The following is a 22574-nucleotide window of genomic DNA, read 5'->3' as shown; positions in this document are numbered from 1 at the left end:
TGATCACTTTTGTCTCCTTTTGAAAAAGTAAGTGAATACGATTCTTCTGTAGTTACTTATTTGGCTCTTGCAGCATGCATCTTGAACATAATGCCGTGTAGAGATGGACCTGTGTGGACCATAGCGTCGAGTCTTCGTGATACAAATGCCTAATGCGTTTGCAGAGAATACTGGGTTGAGATTTAAGTTGGCTGTCAGTGTGAAATCCCTTATGTGAGGATTAATATATGTGAACCAACCTAGGTAGCATTGGAAGCCCATCCACGTACCCACCATGTAGGTATATATTTTTCTAATTATAAGCAGACCTAAAGGCAAGGCTGAGTCATCCCAGACGTCCGCTTACATCCTAATGCTTGAATCCAGATCTCCTGAAATGAAACTATATGAATCACTGGCAACATCTCCAAAAGAGAAGAAAAAACACGGCAACAGAAAATAAACCCTGACTCCAAGCACTGCCAATGCATTAGCTGCACAGAATAGGCCAGGTTGTCAAAATGTTGGTGGGTGTGGCCGCCATCTCAGGAGAAACTGAGGTCAGTTGCCCATGATCAGAGACCAGGGAGCAGCTACATATGCCCTTCACAGGATTCTTTCGTAGGAGAGCAGCCTTCTGGCCTGGTCCCTGATGGCCTTGAGGGCTAAACTGGGAACCCGTTCCCTGAGGGCACTGAGGGCAGTGCTTGGCAATCCTCTCCTCAGTCCATCTCCATCTGTGGAAAACTGGGGCTTGAATTCATGGTTCTTTCTTCCAGAGAGGATCGAGACTTCCATTTGCCGGAGTCTGGGGGGAGTAACAGACACAGAGTTGTTTGCTCAGCCTTAATCTGGGAACCTGGGTCGATTCTGCTTTCTCTCTGCCCAAAGTTTAGAACCGGATTATTATTGTACTGATATTGACACTTACCCTGAAGACAACTCTCCCTTTTTCTACCCACTACTGGTTTCGGCTCAACATTTTATTTCTTTTCCTTCCTCCCTTCCACCCTTCCTTCCCTCCTGACTCAGGATTTGATCCCATGATCCTGGAATCGTGACCTAAGCCAAATTTAAGAGTCAGACGCTTAACAGACTGAGACACCCGGATGCCCCTCAGCTCAACATTTTCAAAGTAAATGTAAAACTTCCATATACAGTGGACCCTTGAGTAACATGGATTTGAACTGCATGGTCGGTCCACTTATACACTGATTTTTAAAAAATAAATACAGTATAGTACTGTAGATATATTTTCTCTTCCTTATGATTTTCTTTTTTCTACCTTACTTTATTGTCAGGATACAGTATATAATACAGTAACATATCAACTATGTGTTAATTGACTGTTTATGTTATCACTAAGACTTTCAATTGATAGTAGGCTATTAGTAGTTAAGCTTTTGCAGAGTCAAACGTTGTATGTGTGGATTTTTGACTGCGTAGGCCTTGGTGCTTCTAACCCCCACATTGTTCAAGAGTCAGATGCACTCGTCTCATTTACCCTCACTGATACGCTGTGAGATAGGAACCATTATTCCCCTTGCCCCCACCCCAGATCAGCCAAATGAGGAAACAAGGCTTTCAAGAATACAAAGTTCTCCAAAGTTACACTCCCAGTTAAGTGGTAGAGCCTTGAGTTCAGCCTTGAATCTTTGATTCCAAAGTGCATGTTCTTAACCACTGTGCTTCCTCTTGTGTCCTAACTGGAGTGGACTATGGCCATGGCCTTGAGATGGCCACTTGGCTGTTTTGCATTTCAGTCTGCCCTTCATGCTGCCAGCTGACTGCCCCTCGCAAAATATGGCTGTCTAATAGCATCAGTCTGACCATCCCTGATATATGCCATCTCCCTACTTCCTACCGAAATGTGCCGAGACATACAAAGGACACAACTGCCATAGCACCGGGAATTAAGGATGGTGATGCACCATTTGCCAATGTCTGGGAAATTTCCCACTAAGTGAGATGTGGAGGGGCTTAACATGACAAACTTTTCACTTTGACCTGTGACACAGTAGCGAGGCAGTCATAGTGATACCAGAGAGCAAATTTGACACTCCTCACCCCAAGTCCTTTCTCCAGGCCATGCAAACTCCCCATCTCCAAGTCACCACAGCCATGTCTATGCAATTCCTTGTGGGGGAGGAAAATAGAGGAAGAGTCTGTGTTAGTTTCTTCCTGGGGCAAGATATAAAATCAGCCAGGCAGAAAACCAGAGCCTCGGGACAGTGCACGCAAGGGCTTGGTTTCCTGAGACAGCTCTGCCCAGCCCCTCCCTCTTACCATTTACCTTTGTTGTGCCAACAGAAGTAAAAGATAGGGGGAACTAGTAAGTAAGTAGGTTTTATTGGGGAGATACTTAGGAAAGCCTGCAGGAGATGGGTTTCTGTGTGGTTTTGCAGAGAGAAAAAGAAAAAGTTTTAGAGGAATATCTGCTACGATAAGTCAGAAGTGGATGGTGGCAAGGAAGTTTAGGGTACTCTTTTTTGTGTTACACTATGTAATTCCCCATCTGGCATCTCTCGGAAAGATGTCAATAAAAATGTAAATTAATTTTCAATGCCTTTTTGGACTGTGCTTCTTTTTATTATGTCTCTGTTTTTTTTTAATTTTTTTAACGTTTTATTTATTTTTGAGAGAGAGACAGACAGAGAGAGCGCAAGTGGGGGAGGGGCAGAGAGAGAGGGAGACACAGAATCTGAAGCAGGCTCCAGGCTCCAAGCTGTTGGCACAGAACCTGATGCGGGGCTCAAACTTACGAACCCCGAGATCATGATCTGAGCTGAAGTCCGAGGCTCAACTGACTGAGCCACCCAGGTGCCCCTTTATTGTGTCTCTGTTTAATGAATGATGTCATGGTGGTTCAAATTCATCTCCTCTTCACAAGGAGGCAGTGGAAGAAATGGAAGGATTCCTTCTTAGTCTGGGTGAGTCAATCCTGATGTAGGTCTACCTCCATCTAGGGTGTTATCTGAGTGAGGGGAATCCATGCTACCTGCCTGCTGGAAAATATCGAAACTGCATGCATTTCTTTCAAATTTGAGCAGGTAGGGAAACAAACCAAATCAAGCCAAAGAAAAATATAAGCCCACTCCAAATGGAATCCATAACAAGAAGCCACAAAACACAATAATACTCTAAAGATGTTAAAAAAAAATACAAATTTAGAAGAAGTTACTATAGGAATCAAAAGCATGCTTTAGAAGAATCTGCTTTCCTTCTTTTTTCTCCAACTCTCTTTCTTTCTTCCTGTGATTCGCTTGCTTCTCTCCTCAGTCCTTCAGTATTCCAGACCCTCTTCTCTTTCTTCCCCTCCACCTGCCCTCCCTCCTTCTGAAGCTTACTCTTCCTATTTCCCCTTATCCCTTTCGGTTTACGAAGTCCCTGCTAACGAGGACATGGTGGGCATCTTTAGATCTTCCCCTTGTTCTCCATCCCATGTCACAGAGGGACCGTTGGGGACTGAAGTTCCAGGTCCTCTCAGTCCTGAGCCTCCCGGGGGAAATCTCTTCCTGTAGCTTCTTTGCAGCGTTTGACATCATGTCTTACATCAGAGTCCCTTGGATCCATGTTCCCTTGTTGAGGCTTGTTAAAGAAGGCAAGATGCAACAGGTGTGGGGCAGCAGTGACCCTGTGTAGAGTCTAAGGGTGCCTCAGATTGAATTTTCTGGAAACAGGTGCAGAGATGGAGAGCTGCATGCAGCGTTTACTGGGAAGTGCTCTCGGGAGTTACACCTGTGGGGAGGTGTGGAAGGGAGGGTTAGATAGACAAGATACTGTCACACCATATGGTTGCAAATGAGACTCAGCTGATCCTAAGGGGAACTCGGAAACTGAGATAGCCTTTCAGAGTTGTCCCAAATCAGGCAAGGGGGGCAGGCCTTTGGACCCTTGAATCAGTCAGTCATTGGCCTTGGGGAGTCTACTGTGAAGGGCAATTCTCAGTGAGCCATCAGCATTAATATTCCCAGCTGAGGGATAGGAGCAGCTACAGAAAGGAGAGAATCTGGGTGGGTGATCTGGAGTCCTACCTAGGGATGTACATAATTTAGGTGTTTTAGAACCATCCACCCGATACACTCCTTCATTCGTTATCACAGTGATGAATGAGACAGAGGGTCAGATACGGATTCGGTCTTCATACAAGGTACAAAGTGATAATGACCCAAAAAATAAAGGATCGAGAAAAAGATTAAGAAGGGAGATACCAACCTCAGAGGAGGATCTGGGTCTCTCTGGGGGAAGTAGCTTTGAACTGGCCCTGAGAGAAACACTAGATTTGATAGGTAGATGTGAGGTGTAGGGCAGCTAAAATGTAGACAGAAGGAGTCATTTTGAAGTAAAGTTCATCCTTGGACAACATGGTGATTAATGGTGCTTATCCCCTGCCCAGTCAAAAGTTCATGTACAACTTTTGACTCCCCCAGAACTTAACTGCTAATAGATTACTACTGACCGGAAGTATTACTGATAACGTTGTCAATTAACACATATTTTGTATATTATAGGCATTATATGCTGTATTCTTACAATAAAGTAAACTAGGGAAGAGAAAATGTTTTAAGAAAATCACAAGAGAAGATACATTTATAGTATTTACATTTATAAAAATTTTTTTTTTGCATGTAAGTGGACCCATGCAGTTGAAACCTGTGTTGTTCAGGGGTCACCTATACTTTAAAGTCTGTGCAGGTCTTCAAGCCCCAGGTTATTTTGAATAAGGAAGTGCTGATTTCTCAAAGTAAGCATCTTTAAAGACTTGTGATAAAGCATAAAACGGAGTGGAAAGAAAACCCAAGAGGCCTTTCCCTGGAGATGTTTTGCATGAATTAAAACCTCGAAGATGGCAGGAAGCTACAGGTATGGAGGTGTTCCCTGGAGACCCCATAACTTTAGCATCCTATATTTAATGGAAGTTTAGTCACAAAGCCATTTCTGAGGCTGGTGCCTTGAGACGAGGTTGAGAACTTTAAGGATTGTAATAGCTGCTGCCTTCAGGGATCTGAAGGGTGCCATGGAGTGGGGTGGGGTGGGGTCTAGCACTTACTTAATATGGATCCAGAAGGCAAATCTGAGATTACTATATGCATGAAACAGGAAAGAGATGGCTTACCTCATTGAAAGGAAAAGTTTAATGAAAGACATTGCTTTGTCAAAACCAAGTAGGTTAGGAAGTAATAAGTTGACTACAGAAGATATTTCAGCAGAAGCTGTAAATGCAGACAAGGTTAGAGAGAAGATTCTTTCTTTGAGATTCACAGTTGATCTAGATGATCTTTAAAGCCCATTTCAAGTCAGAGATGATATAACAATGACTAGCATTTATTCAGCATTTACTATTACTTGTCATAGTGCTTAGCAGAGCAGGAATTGCCATCAGACTACCCAGGTTCAAATCCCTCCCGTACCACCTGCTGCCCAAGTGACCCAGGGCAAATTGTTGAACCATTTCAAGGTTTATTTGACTCACCCATAAAAAGCAGAAAAACAAAAGCGTACTTTATAGATTTGATGTGAGGATAAAATGTAAACCTTTAACAGGGTGCCTGCTTGGCCTATAGTAAGCACTCAATAAATGCTAGCCATCCTTATAAATGCTGTTGTACGGAAATGTGGGCTGCTATAGAGAGCATAGGAACTCCCTGCCTCGACCCAGTATAGGGGAGTAAGCATACCAGGCTGAGTAGTGTGGTGCTCTATGAAGACAGGATTCAGGCATTTCAGGGGGAAGAGACATCAAGGACAAAGGAAGAGGTGGGATTCCAGAACCTGTTCTGGGAGTAGAGAGGCATCGGTCAGGTGGGTTGAGAAAGGGTAAGGTAGTGGAAGCTCTGCTTGGTGAATTAGATTGAGACCCGGTCATGGGGGAGCTTGAGAACCACACTAAGCAATTAACTCAGGGGGGTTAAAGTGGCCTTAAAGTATGAAAACGGGTTGCTTTCCACATTTATGCATCCTTCTTTTGTAGACCCTGCTGAATCTAGTTGGAGTCAGAAAAAACTTGGAACACTCATTGCCAGGCAAAGATATAACCTACAGCTGTCTGGGTTAGAGGGTGGTTATTTTATAACTTTGGTCATTTAACAATTTGAGAAGGATTCTAGACAGCCAGCCGCCCTTATTTGTTCATAAAATCTTTAGTAAGGAAAAATTATGGGCATGGTATCATGTCCTCATTGGGAAAATAGAGAGTTGTTCCTTGCATGTTTCCGAGGCTCTAGGGGGGGTTTTGGAGAGGGAAATCCTGTCTTTACCAGAGCTACAGGTGGGTTATTAATTGGGGGCCCACAAATTATTAGGGCAAGGACGAAACTTACAGACACGTGCTACAATTCTACCAATTTTCCAGACAGAGAAATGGAAGACCAGAGAGCCCAAGTCACATAGCAAGTCAGTGACATAACGGCAGACCTACCATTTCTCTTTCTCGTTCCCATTCTTTCTGCACAGTTCTCGCTAACACTATTTCTCTCCTGTAGTTTCTGAGAGTTTCTATACGTAGATATGTACTGAGTATCATATTTACAACTAAGATGTGGATCTATGTGCAGAGGTGTGTTGTACCACATCATACCAGATGTTGGTTGCTTCCAGAAGCAAGGGTCCCAGATGTCTGAAATGCAATTTAGTCAAACGATGGCGAAGAGTCTACAGGAAATAGCAAAGGTTTTGCATAAAATGAAAAGGCTATGGACACCAAAGTCCTAAGGCTAGCCAGGCGTGGGTGGCTGCACTGTAAAAGGAAGCATGAGTCACTATGACCCATGAGTTCCCTCTGGTGCAGACTTGGCCAGTCTGGGTTGGAGTGTTCATGTCCTTGCGCCTTCTGCACCTGTTCCCCATGGGCACTCAGATATGGGGCTTCGGGCCCCTTGACCTTCTACCTGGTGTGAAATCCATCTCTCTTCTGGTGGGGCTTGTCAGACACCCTGAGCAGGGGTTTCGCTCCTGGAAACTGAGAAATGCAGAGTAGAAATGCAGCTTCTGGTACTGGTGCCCCAGACAGCCTGCAGGCTGACCTTCAGTGAGGTCATTTGATAAAGAATAAGTTGGAATACCATAGGCTTATTTATCTTGATAGAAGTACTATTTTATTGGAGAAAACATCCTGCTATACACAAGGAGGTATTACATTGGCCTCTGCATAGCAAGCTCAAGTTCTAAATTAAACTTAATTTGTGCCAATGGGGATTGCATCAGCTGGTTACATACACACTTGGGTGCGTGTGTGTGTGCGCATGCGCGCGCGCACACACACACACACACACACACACACACACACACACACAATTCTGGTGATTCTTACCTTCTATGTTCTTGTTTTTCATCATAATGTTTACTGTAGCAACAACTGCAAAATGCTTCTAGAGAATTCATTCCTGGTATTGGGTGATATGCTTTGACTCCAGGGTGAGGTTTATAAGCTTCCCTCAACCTCACATATTTTCTGGGAATGTCCTCAGCCTCCGTTCTCACCTTGGCTTATGGCTACAACCTGAGACAGCTCCCAACATACCTCTGAGGCTGATTAAGTCAGTTCACTTCTCTGGGCATTGATTGCCTTAATTCAGAGACAAGAATACTGACTTGAAGGATAAAAAGTTTAATAAAAAGAAATCCTTTCCAGTGTTAAGGTTCAGTGGCTACAATTTAAATTCTGCCTTTCTTACCGTGTCCAGTATAAAACTGGTAGAGTGACACCTCCCCAGAGCTCTTCAGTTATGTAGTGGCCCCTGAGGAGACAGACCCTGAGTCCAGGCATTACCCACAATGCCTCATTAAGAGCTTCCTTCCTCCATCCAGTGGCCTCTATCTTCCCTCCTGTACCCGAAGGATTCCAATTTATAAGTATAAAGCTCTTTGCAACTGTACATGGTATCGTCACAGGGGACCTTAGTGTTGCCATATACTTTAATACCCCATTGAACAAATGGACAAACAGAGGCCAAGAGACGTGACGTGTCCAAGGAACCAAAGCCAGCCAGTTGCAGAACTGGGATATACATTTATATCTCCTAACTTCGGGTTCAGTGCTCTTTCCACTGCACCTGGGTGCCTGTCATCAATTGGTTACAGGCTTCACAGGAACGGTATTCACACAGATGGCTTTATGCACTAGATCTTCTTTGGTAAGATTTCAAGACGAATTTCTATTTCAGCTCTAAAATATTTACATTGGGCATCAGGGGGTCCATGGACCCCTACAGCAGTGACAGGGAGCCTGATGGGTCAAATACGCCTCACCCCTCTTCCCCAGAGTTGTGGCCTCGGTAGGTTCTAGTGAACCACTTGCTGGAAAAACATGAACTTCAATCCTCAGAGTCTGGAATGGCCATATTGAGTGATGAGAAGGTAGAAAGACGTTTATTTTGTGAATATTTTGTTCTAGATCCCATGCTGGACAAAGCTGATCAAAGCTGGGACTTTGGAGACAGTCATATAGGATCCCATCCCGGTTCCATTAATGATTATCTGTTGAATTTTGGGCTTCTCTGCTTTAGCTTCCACATTTGCAAAATGGATCTGCTGCTGCTGTTACCTACCTATGGAGGTTGTTATTAGGATGAAATAAATTAATATGTATAAAGCACTTAGGATAATGTCTGATACCTAGTAAGTGCTGTATCGTGATTGCTGTTTCTATGCAAATTAAAAAGTATGTTCACATGAAAACACATGTTTTGCCAGAACAAAATGACACACATTAAATATATTAGAATGGCTACCTATGAGAGAGAATTGCTACCTATATAAGAGAATTGCAAATCAGACAAACAAGAACAACAACCAAAGCAAGTGATTGCAGAGCCCTTGCTTTTCATCTCTACAGATATTGCTTCCTTGTTATCCCGTTGTCAAGGTGAATAAACTGAGGCTAAGATAAAATATGTCAAGGCATCAAGCATTCATGCAGGGGCAGGAGGAGCACTTGGAAGGTGGGCTCCTGTACCAGATGGGAATTTTAGGCCTTTCTTTTTCGTCTGCAAACGTCAGGATCTGCAGGCTGCCCATAAGTCACACTGTTTGAAGAACCTGTTCAGATTCTGAGCTTCTGCAGAGAGTAGAGTCAAGAGATGTGTTTTACAGCTGCAGGAGGCACTGTCTGTGAGATCTAGAATGCAGGACCATGAACTTCATCAATAAGTTGTATACAAATAGGTAGCAAAAATGAAATTATAAAAGATTAGAAGAAAACACTTTAGTACCCCCAAATAGAGGAGTAGCTAAATAAATTATGCTCCACTAGATCACAGAATATAGGCAGACCACAAGATGGAATAATATTAATTACTTAGAAAAATATTCACTGTATATCGTTATTTAAAACATAGATCACAGTGGGGCATGTAGAATGTGTGTGTATGTGTGTATATATATACAGACACACATATACACACACACAAGCACAGATAAGTGGCAGTCAGGATGCATATATCGTAATATTAACAGTGATTATTTTGAACACGAGTTTTAGCAAGAGTTTTACTTTTGCTTTTATCTATATTTTCCAACTTTTCTAAATAAAACTGGGACTTTTATAAAGGAAAATAGTTTATTAAAAAATATCAGGAGAGGCACCAGGAATAAAGGCTGTTTTCCCCCACGTATATTGCTCTCGTCTTCTATCATCAGGTTGAAAATCATCTTTTCTCCTCCTACCAGGCTGATGCAATGGTACCCACCTTTGTGCAAAGGTAGTTGCTCTTGTACAAGGCTGTCCAAGTACAGATCCGTTGCGTTCTGGCTATTGGGTACATACACAGTTACCACCTGGCGTAGAGCCTGGTACAGGGGTGTGTTTGAAATGAATGACCTAGGGGTGCCTGGGTGGCTCAGTCAGTTAAGTGTCCGACTTCAGCTCAGGTCACGATCTCGCGGTCCGAAAGTTCGAGCCCCGCGTTGGGCTCTGGGCTGATGGCTCAGAGCCTGGAGCCTGCTTCCGATTCTGTGTCTCCCTCTCTCTCTGCCCCTCCCCCATTCATGCTGTGTCTCTCTGTCTCAAAAATAAAATAAAAACGTTAAAAAAAAAGGTTTATGAAATGAATGACCTAAATGAATGAGTATGGGCTCAATCACTTGGATTTGAATATGAGCTCTCTGCCATTTATAAGCTAGATGAATCCCGCCTCCTGATCTGTAGAGTGACAATAACGATTGTGGGTCAAAGGACTGCCAATAGTTTTTGTAAATGGCCCAATGCCAGTCACAAATGGGTGGGAGTGCAGAGAGTTTATTATTATTGCTGCGTCTATTAACAGGTCCACAGCATCCCATCCCTAAGGTCTCTTTGGCTCCCTAAGGCATCATGGTTACCATAGCAGCCAGATGCTGATGATGCCTCCAGGGGCAGCAAGGTGAGGCTGAGCCAGCTCCCGGGTCTTCGCCTCTGCATGCCCTTCACAGGCCAGAGTGAGATGGCCTGAAGCTCAGCCTCCTTTCAGGCCCCCCACCTGCCTCAGGTCACTTAGACCCACAAACTTTGCCTCTGCAGCCTCAGTTCGGGGCCTTCCAACACCCCTTTGGAGAGTCCCTCCTCCCCAAGCTCTGTCTCTTGGCGCCCTGCCTGGTTGCTGTGGAAACAGGTTCCACTGCGGACAAAGGAGGGAGCTGGGTCCTGCTTCCTCCTGGTCCTGTCGATGAGGATTTTTAGACCGTGGAAACTGCGCTGCCCTGCCCTACACCTGCCCTCGCTCTCCGTGTTCTCGCTCAGGTGGAGCCTGCCCTCCTTTGCCACTGACGAGACCATGTGTAAAAGCGTGACTACAGGTGAATGGAAGAAGGTCTTCTATGAGAAGATGGAGGAGGCCAAGCCGGCCGACAGCTGGGACCTCATCATAGATCCCAACCTCAAGCACAACGTGCTGGCCCCTGGCTGGAAGCAGTACCTGGAATTGCATGCCTCGGGCAGGTGAGTGGCCCGGGCAGTAGGGGCCTGGCAGGCTGGGGGCACCTTCCAAGAAGAAACAGAGATATAGAGAACCCAGATGCTTAGGGTCAGTCTCGCTGGGCCGGTATAGACTGGAGGCAGAGAAAGAGTCCCTCACTGGGAAGTGGGATACTGGAGTTTCATTGCAGCTCTTCCTCTGCACTCCTATGTAGCTTTCCCTCTCTGAGTCCTAGCTACTGCTTCTGACGAAGAGGTGGGACATACTTACTAGTTCTAACCTCCGACATTTTACATATTTTCAGATTTTAATCCTCTAAATGGGTTGAAAACCAAGAGACGGGGGGCTCAAGGTCTATGGAGGTTGAGTTCTGTGCCCTGGTCCTGGGACAGTTCAATTTCAATCTATTTAATTCGGCCTGACTTAATATAAAATACTGAACACATGAGGTGTTCTAGAAACCGGCTCTACTATGAGCTCCACGGCCCTTGAGCAATTCATTTTCCTTCTTGGACCTCACTTTCCCCATTTGCGAAAGGAGAGGTTAGACTAGATCCCTACCTTGTGGGTCATGGACCAGCAGCACCAGCATCATCTAGAACTTGTTAAAGATGCAGAATCTCCAGTCCTGTTCTAGACCTACTGAATCAGAACCTGCATGTCAACAAGGTCTCTCAGTGATTCAGATGTACAGCAATATCTGAGATGACTTTCCAGCACTCTTGTCCATGGGTCTATTATGCAGGACTTCCCTTTGGGACAGAAGATGGGGAGGCTCCATGGTGCAGCGTGGGGGTCAGAAGCAAGGCCTTACTTCCTGCCCTGGTTCAGTCCATCCAATTCAATTCAAGAAAAATCTATTGAGCACTTGTTACGTGCTGGCTACTGGCTCTGACTCTGGCTGTGTGCACGTGGAGGCCCAGCAGCAGTAACGGTGTCATTTTTCTCCTGATTTGGGTCTAACCTGTTCACAGTCAGTGTTAACAGGTAAGACTGTGCGGACGGATGGTGCGTTTCCCAGCTGGTCCAGGCCATCCCCGCCGTGAGACTTAAAACAGGTCTGAGCAGGAAGGACTCATCTGGTGCCCCCTGAACATTTTGCAGATGAGGAAATATCCCCAGAGCCAAAGCCCCAAGGGCAAGGCCTGAAGGCACTGGGATGCAGGCGGCAGGGGCCTCTGCAGCACACAGTCCTTTCCCCCTGCCTCAACCCCTCCCCGCAGGTTCCACTGCTCCTGGTGCTGGCACACCTGGCAGTCGCCACACGTGGTCATCCTCTTCCACATGTACCTGGACCGCGAGCAGCGGGCGGGCTCGGTGCGCATGCGCGTCTTCAAGCAGCTGTGCTACGAGTGCGGCACGGCGCGGCTGGACGAGTCGAGCATGCTGGAGGAGAACATCGAGAGCCTGGTGGACAACCTCATCACCAGCCTGCGCGAGCAGTGCTACGGGGAGCCCGGTGGCCAGTACCGCATCCACGTGGCCAGCCGCCAGGACACCCGGCGGCACCGCGGCGAGTTCTGCGAGGCCTGCCAGGAGGGCATCGTGCACTGGAAGCCCAGCGAGAAGCTGCTGGAGGAAGAGGCCACCACCTACACCTTCTCGCGGGCGCCCAGCCCCACCAAGCCACAGGCGGAGGCGGGTTCTGGCTGCAACTTCTGCTCGATACCCTGGTGCTTGTTTTGGGCCACGGTCCTGCTGCTGATCATCTACCTGCAGTTCTCCTTCCGCAGCTCTGTCTAAGATTCCCTTAGTGGGCGCAGGGGAACTCTTCGCGGCCCAAGGCCCATGGGGGCCAGCCAGCTGGGGGGAGGGGGCAAAGAGAGACCTAGGGTGGGAGTGGGTTAAATTCCAGTGCTGGTGCCGCCACGGACTCCATGGGGACCCTGGGCAAATCACACGTCCTTACCATCCATAAAATCAAGGGTTTCTGAAGTGAAACCCAGGACCCCCAAGTTCTGCATAGCTGTTGCTCAGGGACTTTTGGATTTGGAAGGTAGGCCCGGTGAGCAGGGTTCCCATCCTGGTCACACTGTCCATTCCTGGCTCCTACTTCCTCATCTCGCCTTGATCAGAACATCTTGGAGTGGCATTTAAGAGTTGTGGATGCAAATAGGTTCAACTGCTTCAAAAGAAAAAAAAAAGCTTGACCATCACAGGGCTTGGTGATCTCAAAAGGCCTTTCCACAGTGATGAGCTCATTCTTGTGCTCTCTTGTCAACCCCCGGCCCCTATGGAGAAGCTTCCTCCTCAACTCTGCCTCCCTGCACAGAGCAGAACTTTCTCTTGAAGAGAAGAGGTGGAAGCATTAGGCTGTCCCTTTGCTGCTGGATGCACAGGGTTCCTTGGTTCTGTTCCCCAGACCCCCAGCTTCCAGCAGCCTCTCTCCACTCAGGATGGATTCTGAGGCCTACCTGTCTCAGAGATGGTGGTTGGGGTAGAGTTCCATAGACGAGGCTTCCTACCCATGGCTTATGAACTGACAGAGAATTTAGGGGAGGTTCGGAAGGTAGAGTGTTAGATGCAAGGCACAAAATGCCTAGGAAACAAATATATGATGCTCTGTTATAATGAAGAGTATGTAGAGTTCAGGGACCCAGTCTCACCGATTCTTCAGCAGTTCTGATGGTCATGACACCTAGGGGTCTGGCTTCCTGGGCACCTTGCTGATATGCTAGTTGAGAGGCTTCCCTACTTCGGCCATGCATAGGCCCTCTCACCAACCATTAGCTGTCCATCTAGAACCACAGGGATGGGGTGTCATTAGCAAGAGAGGGAACATTAAAGACATGAAGTGCTTTACTCATAGAGAAGTGCATAGATATGTGAGAGAACCTTGTATCACTTTAAACTGGGATGTGTATGGTTTGGGGTGGGAGGAGAGACTTTCTGAGGGTATGGGTATGGATGGGGTGTGGGGGGAGGCAGAAGGCAGGAGATGGGATGCCACCCTGCACTTTCTAGGGTCCTCATTCACCTCGCCTCTGTTAACAACTTGATTCTTCCTGTGTCCCCTATCGATCCCCTTTTTAATGGAAAGTCACCACCGTCTGTAGTGGTGGAGGGAGTAGGGCCACTTATATAAAGATGGGATACTTTAATAAAGACTGTATATCTTCAATCAGGCTTAGTAGTCATGAATGTGTGCTTGAGACCCACTACAACGTCCCTGATATGTGGTCCCTGATATGTTAGACGCCCCCTGTCTCCTTCTTTCCCCTCTCTTGGGCTCCCATATAAGGCTTTATCTAGCTCCAGCTTCAAGGTCTGGGCTGATCATGAAGGTCAGGAAGAATGCAGGCAGCGCTCAGTCAGTCATCCAGGGGACTCAGCCTAAGGCCGGTCATACCCTTGCCCTTGCTGTAATTCTAGCACCTGGCTGCCGACGTCCTTTGCTTTATTCACACAGTGCTCATCCCTTTATCCAGGCCAAGTACCCCAAACACCCTCTGTCTGACAAGCCCTGATTTGGGTGCTGGGATCCAGTGGGCACTGAGACAGGCCTTGTCTCCCAGAGAGCCCTGCTTATTATTGAGGAAGTTCCTGGCCCTGGCTGTGCTTTCGAAATCCTGGGGAGCTTTTTAAGGAAATGTCTGTTCCCGGCCTCCACTTCAGTGCAACAGAATCAAAATTTCTGGGCATGAGGCCTGAGCATCTGAATTGGAATAAGACTCCCAGGTGGTCCACCTGCGCTGCCTGGTATAAGGCCTTCTCGCTGAGGAACAGACTTCCTTTTGCACCCAGTCTTGTTATGATGAGCCCTGAGGTCTCCCTTGATGGCCCCGCCTTGGATTCTCTAGGACTAGGACTCAGCTTCCCTCTTACCCCCCTACTCTCTGTCCTGGGAACTTGACTTTTCCTCAAAACTCCTGGTTCCTGCCTGTCCTCTGCTATGATGGCTTTGTCCTGCTCTGAGAGTCTCCATCATTGAGCTCGACCACTCTTGCCAGATGCTTATCAAATTTTGTTACAAGTACTTGCTTATGGCTGTATTCCTTCCTGGAATGTGACCACAGTGTGGAAGTGGCTTACCTCAAGTTCCCTTGCCAGCTAGTGGCAGAGCAAGAAGTCCAACCCTTACCTAGTTTTAGTTCAGGCCTCTTTTTTAAAGCATTAGGCCTCTTCCTCCTCTGTAGGAAGATGTCTGCAACCCTCGGAGGCTTCCACTGTTTCCTTTATTGTTGTTGCTACAGATTGGGGGGCGGGGGTGGGTCTAGGTTTGCTCACTGGCTTATGCCTCATCTTGGCAAAGACTTCTCTGGGACAATCCTTCCTTTGTACACATTGCCCCGTGCCACATGATGAACTTGTTAGATGTGCCCTAGGCATTATAAATAAACTTCTCGGAGACATTTCAAGATCCCAGCCTCTCCCACTGGAGCTTCCAGGTACTAGTCTTGATGTTCAAGCCAGGAGCAGACCTACAGGCTCTGAATTGTGGCTCCAGAGGCTGAACTCCTCAGTGTGGTGTCAGCATGAAATGCAGCCTGGATCATTTCCCTCACTCACGGGACAGGGCCATCTCCATGGGAGAACACTTCCTGGGGGTCAGGAGCCCTAAGAACAAAGGAAATCACCAGCTCAGGATAATTTCCAACATAGTCCATAGACCATCAGAGCTGTAAGGCAGCTTCGATCTAGGGCCTTTATGTCATGGGTAAGGAACTTAAGCCTAGAGAAAGTAAGAAATTTGACCAGGGTTATATGCACAGAGTCGGGGAAGATGATTAATTCAAACTTCAGAAACAGGTTCTGCTACTTATGAGCTGTACAGCCTTGGGCAAATTACTTAAACTCCTTGAGCCCCCTTTCCCTTATCATCAAAATGGGAATAACACTCGTGCCTTGCGGAGCTATTGTGAGAAATAAATGAGGCACTGGCAGTAACTTTGCCTGATACAGAGCATAGGCTCACCCTCTTCCTTCTTCCCCTTTGCCTTTCATCTGGCAGCCTCCCCTTTGACTCCCTGAGGGGCTCTTTCTCTTTGTGATTTCAGCTCTGCTGGTAAATGTTTTAGGGGGGGAAAAAAAAAGCAAAGAAAGAAAAAAGAAAAAGGAAGGTAAGGGTTAACTCCTCCAGCCCAAGGCTGAGACCTGGTTTATTTAAATGTAATGTAGAGTCATTTCTTTTCTTCGTCTCAAATTTATTTCAAAGCAGTGACTTCATTTTTCCAGTGGCATGGTAGCCACTCTTCATTCTTCAAAGAGAGCTATATAAAAATCACCCCAAACAGAAAACACCAGTGATTTCTGGGCTCTATTCCCATTGGCTGAAATACCGCAAAAGGAATTTCGTTCCATTCCAAGTCCCATTCTGGTTCTCTGTAGGACTCCCAGCTAAGGAAATTCCTTTGGAATTGTTTTTTTGGCACGGCGTGGGTACTGCCACATGCACCAGGGAAATGAAATCCGCCTGTTGTATGGCTATTTTGTGACGAATCTTGTGTGGGTAGGTGGGTGGTGGTTATGCTACAGAAAACTCATTGGCCTGGGATTTGGGCAACATGGGTCCCAGCTCTGGGTTAGATGTCATCGAGGCATCTAGGCTGCTGACCTTGGGTCTTTCCCCTCTCCTGGCTCTCAGTTTCCTCATTTGTGAAGCAAAGAAGTAAGGTGATCTGAAGGGCCCCTACTAGCCTTGACCTTGCTCATACACTGCAGCTTGGCCTTCTTTGTCCTCACTCGTTTGGGGTGGCGCCTGACCCTGACCCATCTGGTGGGTCATGTAGTTCAGCACTTCAGTCTGACCAGGTGCAGGTGGGTTTGGAGTTTGATCCTTTTCCCCTTTCCTTTCTGGAGGCAAACTTTGAGACATCATACCCTAAGGAGACCTCTCTGCAGTGATATTTGCATTTGAAAAGGCAGTTACCTTGAGAGGTGCTGCCTTATACAGGGACTTGCATGGTAGCCATGGAATTTCAGTCTGTGTTGTTGTCCCCTCACTTCTAAAATAAGCTCAATCATTCTTCACTTCATCGTAGTGGGGTTACAGTAACGTTTTGAAGACGTAATAAGATTTCCCCTGTTTCCAGGATTATTCATTCATTCAACAAATGTTTATTGGGTACATATTATACGTTGCGCTTTGTTCGAGGCACTGTGGATAGAGGGGAAAGCAAAGCCACCAAATAGTTTACCGTATGCTTAGTAGAGGAACTAGGCAATAAACAGTCTGAGTAAGATGTGTGATATATTAGGGGCTGTTAAGTACTAAGGAGAGGAATAAAGTAGGCAAGGGGGATAGAAAAGCAAGGACTGGAGTTACCATTTTAGATTGGGTAACTAGGGAGAGTCTCGCTAAAGAGGTGAACTGAGGAAGGGGGGGGGATGGCATGTGCAAAGGCCCTGAGGTAGGAGCAGCCTGGAATGTTCAGCTGTGAGGAGACCAAAGTGGCTGGGGTGCAGTTCAGGCTTAGTAGTCATTACTAATAGGGTAACAAAGATTAGAGTACTAATGAGGGTCAGACCATATGTGTCACAGGGTATTGTCAAAACGTTGGTTTTTAATCTGAATGAGACAAGAAGTCAGTAGAGGGTTTGAGCAGTGGAGTAATGTCATCTAATTTATCATCACCATGTTGAGAAGACCATAGAGGAGTAAATAAAAGAGGGAGGATTACCTGGGAGGCTCTTGCAGTAATCTAGGAAAAGAGGTGATTATGACCTGTTCCAGTGAGGTGGAAAGTTGGATTGAGTCTGGGTATATTTTAAAAGTGGAGCTGAGAGGATTTGCTGATGACTCAGACATGAGAGAAAGAGGAGCCAAAGAGGCCCCAAGGTTTTTAGCCTGGCCAACCCCCTTCGGCGACAAGGAAAGCTATGCGAGGAATAGATTTGGGGGCGATGTCAGGAGCTTGGTTATGGACATGTAAAGCTTGATATGTGTTGTAGGCATTCTGTTAGACATTAAATGTAAGAAATGCAAGGTGGCAGTGGAATGTTCATAACAGCAGTTCAGAGGAAAGGCGCAAGCTGGAGAGATAATTGGAGCAGTCAGCATCTACGTGATATGAAATGTCATGAGATTCGCTGAGATTTTTCAGGGAGTGAGGCTAGATAGAAAAGAGGCCAAGGACTGAGTCTGGGGCTCTCTAAGTAGAGAGGTTGAAAAGAAGGAGCAATCCACCAGGGGCTGTGGAAACTGAGGCACAGAGAATGTGATTTGCTTGAGCTTTCAGAGCCATCAAGCCGCAGGGCTTGGACTGGAGCCCAGGTCTTCAGCGTCAAGGTGCAGAGCTCTTCCCCCTGGCCCAAAGCACCTTCTCTGTCATGGCTCCAGCTTGCTCTCTGGATGGGAGTCCTGCCCCTCTCCCTTGCGCGGGAAGTGTTTCGTCAAGTCTGAGCAGGACAGGGATTTTTGTTTCTGTTCTTCTCAGTGTGTTTGAAGTGTTTCATAATTTTAAAATGCACTCAAATTAAAAAGGCTTTGTGGGAGGCCTAGACAGCCAGGATGGGTTTGGGCATTGGACACACAAACTCAGACCAAAGGAAGATGTTGTCGGAGTTGTTTAAAGGAAGGATTCTGTTGTCTTGGATCCCGTTGGCAGGCCTGGGCCATGTGTGAGCACTTAAACTTGGGCATGGATGAAATCAACCAGATCGTGTCAGGAGATGGGCTAGATGGAATAATGTCACAGGATAAATAGCTCAGGGGGAAGTGTAGGTCTTCTCTTTCAAAATAGGTCAGCATCTTCTGAAACTTGGGTCTGGACCACATCTACACGGTGCCCTCCAGATTCCCAGGGCTTGCTCTGTTTGATTCTGGCCTGTGGTATGGCTTGGGGTCATAACCTGTTCATTTGCAGAAGCTTCCACTGGGACTGGCAGATGTTGGTGGAGGAGATGCGTTCCCACACACGCGGATCTGTTCATTCAGCACGCTTGCCCTGCGGCACCATCCGGGCTTGACACACCTTCCTCTTGTCATAATACTGTCTTGTCCTAATACCCCATTCTTCAGAGGGGACCCCCTTGGAGCCTTTGTGATCTGCCTAGGTGTTGAAAGGGTCTTGGCTCTTTTTCCTGCATCAGAAGCTCATTGCTGGGAATTGAGCCCGTGTTTTTACATGCAAACAATTTTTCTTAACGTCTCCAAAGAGAGGCCAACACACATCAGATGCAGGAGACAGTTGCAAAAACCGTGTTTGTGTCCTTCCCTCAAATTTAGAGACGCCCATGGCTTTCTTTCTGGAGATAAACACTCATGCCTGCAGCTCACAGAAAGACCAGGGGCCTGGAAAACCATTACTGCCCTTGGGTTTTGGTCTATGCCCTGTTTTCTCTCTGCTTCTCTGCTAATTCATCCTGAAGTATTATCAGAAGCTGGGAATCTCTTAACAGTGTCTCTTTTGGACTTAGCCCTAGGTTCTCAGACCTCTGAAAAGCAGATTCCTGTCCTCCCTCCATACAAGCCTGCACTCATTCAGGACCAGAAGGTCCCTTGCCTGATGTCAGAAGCCATCTTGAATCCCCTACCTTTGGTGTCTTCTCCTTTAGTTACTTCTCTGCATTAAGGCCTCATTGGAAAAGTCAAGTGATCATATCTCCCTTTGATTCAAAAAACTCAAATGTTTCCCCATTCCCGAAACCAAGCTGAGCATACAAGGCCTGCACTTCATATCTGCCTGATGGTGTTCTCTTTTCTCCTAGTTCTTCTGGTTTTCCAGGAACACCAAGTCATTCAGATTCCCCCAAACATCCACTGCCCTTTCATATCCTTTGTTTTGCATATGCTGTTCCCCCATGCCTGGAATACTTTCCCCTTCTTCAGTTTACCATTGCAAAGTAAAAAAGACTGTTCTTTCCAGGAAAATACTCATGCAGAGATATCATAGTGATGGTTTTGTGGCTGAGAGTCAGAACATTCTGGATTGTGGGCTAGAGCAGCAGGGTTCCTACCTCACCTCTGCTTCCCAAAAGCTACATGACCTAAGTCAAAGACCCAAGCTGGAGTAAAAGAGGCTCCCAACATTCTTCAGGAGCCACATACTGGCAGGATAGCTTAGAAATGTGGTTCTCAAACTGTATGCACATTAGAGTTACCTGGGGAACTTTTAATCCCACCCACCAATGCTCAAGACTTACTCCTGGTTATATTCGAGTCTCTGGGGGCTGAGACTCAGACATTGGTGTTTCTGGTGCCTCCTGTGTGCAGCCTACCTTGAGAACCATTGGGGTAGAGCCAGTGGAACCCAGAGTCCATCAGAACTGGTTTCAAATCCCAGTTTCCCCATCTCCTGACCGAGGGACCTTGGGTCACATTTTAAAATAGAAACTTTTAATTTTAAAACAGTTCTTTTTTTAAGTTTACTTATCTTCAGAGAAAGCAAGGGAGTAGGAGGGGCAGAAAGAGAGGGAGAGAGAATCCCAAGCAGGCTCCAAACTGTCAGCACAGAGCCTGACTCAGGGTTTGATCTCATGACCTTGCGATCATGAGTTAACCCAAAATTAAGAGTCAGACACTTAACAAACTGAGCCACCTAGGTCCCTAAAATAGTTTTATAATTACAGAAAAATTGTACAGATGGTACAGAAAGTTCCCATAAACCCTTCCCCAGTGTCTCCTATTATTAACACCTTATGTTAGTATATGGTTCAATTGTCACAATTAATAAACCAGTATTGATGTGTTATTCTTAACAGAAGTCCATCCTTGATTCAGATTTCCTTCATTTTTACCTAATTTCCTTTCTCTATTCCAGGGGGCCATCTAGGGTCCTATGTCACACATTTAGTTTCAAGTATCCTTAGGCTCTGTGTTAGTTTCCTCAGACTACCATGACAAAGCACCCCAAACCGCATGGCTTAAAACAACACACATCTATTGTCTCATAGTTCTGGAGGCTAGTGGTCTGAAATCAAGAATTGGTGGGGCCACGCTCCCTCTGAAACCTCGGGAATAGGGTTGGGGGGTGAGAATCCTTCCTTGCCTATTCCCAGCGTGTGGTTGCTAGTGACCCTTGGCCTTCCTTGGCTTCTATCCGCGTCCATCATACATGGCGTTCTCCTTCATAAGTCTCTGTCTCTGTGTCTCATCTTCTCTTCCTATAAGGTCACCAGTCATATTGGGTGAAAGGCCCACCCTACTCCAGTATGACCTTGTCTTAACTAGTTGGATCTTCAAGGACCCAGTTTTCAAATAAGGTCACATTTGGAGGTCCTGAGGATGAGAACTTCAATGTATCTTTTTTAGGGATACAGTTCAGCGTATTATAGACTCCTCTTGGCTGGGACAGTTTCTCAGACTTCCAGTAGTTTTGATCACCTTAACAATTCCAAGGAGTATTGGTCAAGTGTTCTATAGACTATCCCTCAATTGGGATTTTTCAGATCTGTTTCTCATGATTTTAGGCTGGGGTTATGAGATGAATGGAGGAGGAGTGCAGAGATACAGTGCTATTTTCATTAGGACATATCAAGGTCATATACTATCAACATGACTATCATTGTTAATATTAACTGTGATCACCCGGCTGGGGTAATGTTTTTGTTAGGTTTCTCCACTCTAAAGTTACTTTGCCACCCCCACCCCCAGCTCCCCCATTTCCGTACTGTACACTTTGGAAGGAAATCACTATTTGCACCCCACACTTAAGGGAGGGAGAATTATGTTCCATCTCCTTTAGAGCAAATTATTTATATGAACCATTTGGCATTCTTCATGGGAGATTTATCTATTCTCCCCCATTTACTTATTCATTCAATAACTTACGCATGTAAGTATACACTTATGGATATGTATTTTATACTTTGGGTTGCAATCCAATTCTGTTTTGCTTTGTTGCTCAAAGTGTTCTTGCTTTGGTCATTAGAGATCTTCCAGTTGGCTCCTGTGTCCCTTTGACATACCCCCCATCACTGTGTGTGACTACCTTATTCTCTGGAACAAGATACTCCAGGCTCATCTTGTATATTTTCTGTGCTAGTCCTAGAATCAGCCATTTCTTTAAGGATCCCTCGTTCCTTTTATTGAAGAATAGTGTTAGAAACCAAAATCTGGACATTAGGTGTGCTTGTTGCTACTGGGGTGTTGGTGTTTGTAGGTTGGTCCACATTTTTAACCTCACTGTTTTAGTTTTCTTGCCTGTAAAAAGGGGAGAAGAGAGTAAGAGTACTTTGTGAAGATAGATGAGAGAATTATGTAAGAGCTTAGTGTGGTCTCAATCAGATAGTGAATGTTCAGAAATGTTAGTGATTATCTCCCACAGAACTTTTTATATTTGAGCTACATTTAGTTTCCAGAGTTCTTTCCTATATGGTAATTCATCTTATTCTACAACCCTCAGACAGGTAAAGCAAAGATTTTTCTGCCAGTTAATGGATGGAGAAATTAAGTGGATAAGAGAGTCAACCTATGCTGCACTAGAACCTAAGTCTCTTGGTTTCAAGACCTATTCTAGACCCAAATTGGTCACCATCTCTGCCACATGATCAGTATAGATTTCTCTAATTCTACCTAATCCTACCTATCATTGCTTGAAGGGCTTCTTGTTGGTGCTAATTCTCTGATTCTTGCCATCGGAACAAGATTAACTCATAGCAAAAGGAAAGTACACACTACAATTCAAAAGAGTGCACTCATAGACATGGTGCCATATTTTCTGAACCAAACAATTGAACACATGATGAAAAAATTTTTTTTCTATTCTGGGAGTGGATGACAATCAAGAAATGTAATTTGGATGCTCAAAGATAAGCATCCTGGAA

At 45.9% G+C, this 22574-nt stretch overlaps 2 protein-coding genes across 2 annotated transcripts in view; both read left to right on the top strand.

The window, feature by feature from the left end:
- The window catches only part of ST6GAL1 (ST6 beta-galactoside alpha-2,6-sialyltransferase 1), a 485891-nt gene that overhangs the window by 201814 nt on the left and 261503 nt on the right, over positions 1–22574 (top strand). The window lies entirely within an intron of this gene.
- Positions 9883–13968, top strand: RTP1 (receptor transporter protein 1). The gene is made up of 2 exons (XM_060639505.3): positions 9883–10891; positions 12092–13968. The coding sequence occupies exons 1-2, from the start codon at positions 10620–10622 to the stop codon at positions 12609–12611; spliced, it is 792 nt and encodes a 263-aa protein (XP_060495488.1). The 5' UTR covers positions 9883–10619; the 3' UTR covers positions 12612–13968.

This window comes from Panthera onca, chromosome C2 (genome assembly GCF_046562875.1).
Source record: "Panthera onca isolate mPanOnc1 chromosome C2, mPanOnc1 haplotype 2, whole genome shotgun sequence".
Lineage (NCBI taxonomy): Eukaryota > Metazoa > Chordata > Mammalia > Carnivora > Felidae > Panthera > Panthera onca.
The sequence above is the reverse complement of the archived record's forward strand: the minus strand, read 5'-3'. Positions and strand labels throughout refer to the sequence as shown.

Excerpts from the sequence above, each read along its gene's own strand:
- RTP1 (XM_060639505.3), top strand. The coding sequence starts at position 10,620 with ATGAGGATTTTTAGACCGTGGAAACTGCGCTGCCCTGCCCTACACCTG. Across the intron at positions 10,892-12,091 it reads GAATTGCATGCCTCGGGCAG|GTTCCACTGCTCCTGGTGCT; the intron begins GTGAGTGGCCCG and ends CCCTCCCCGCAG.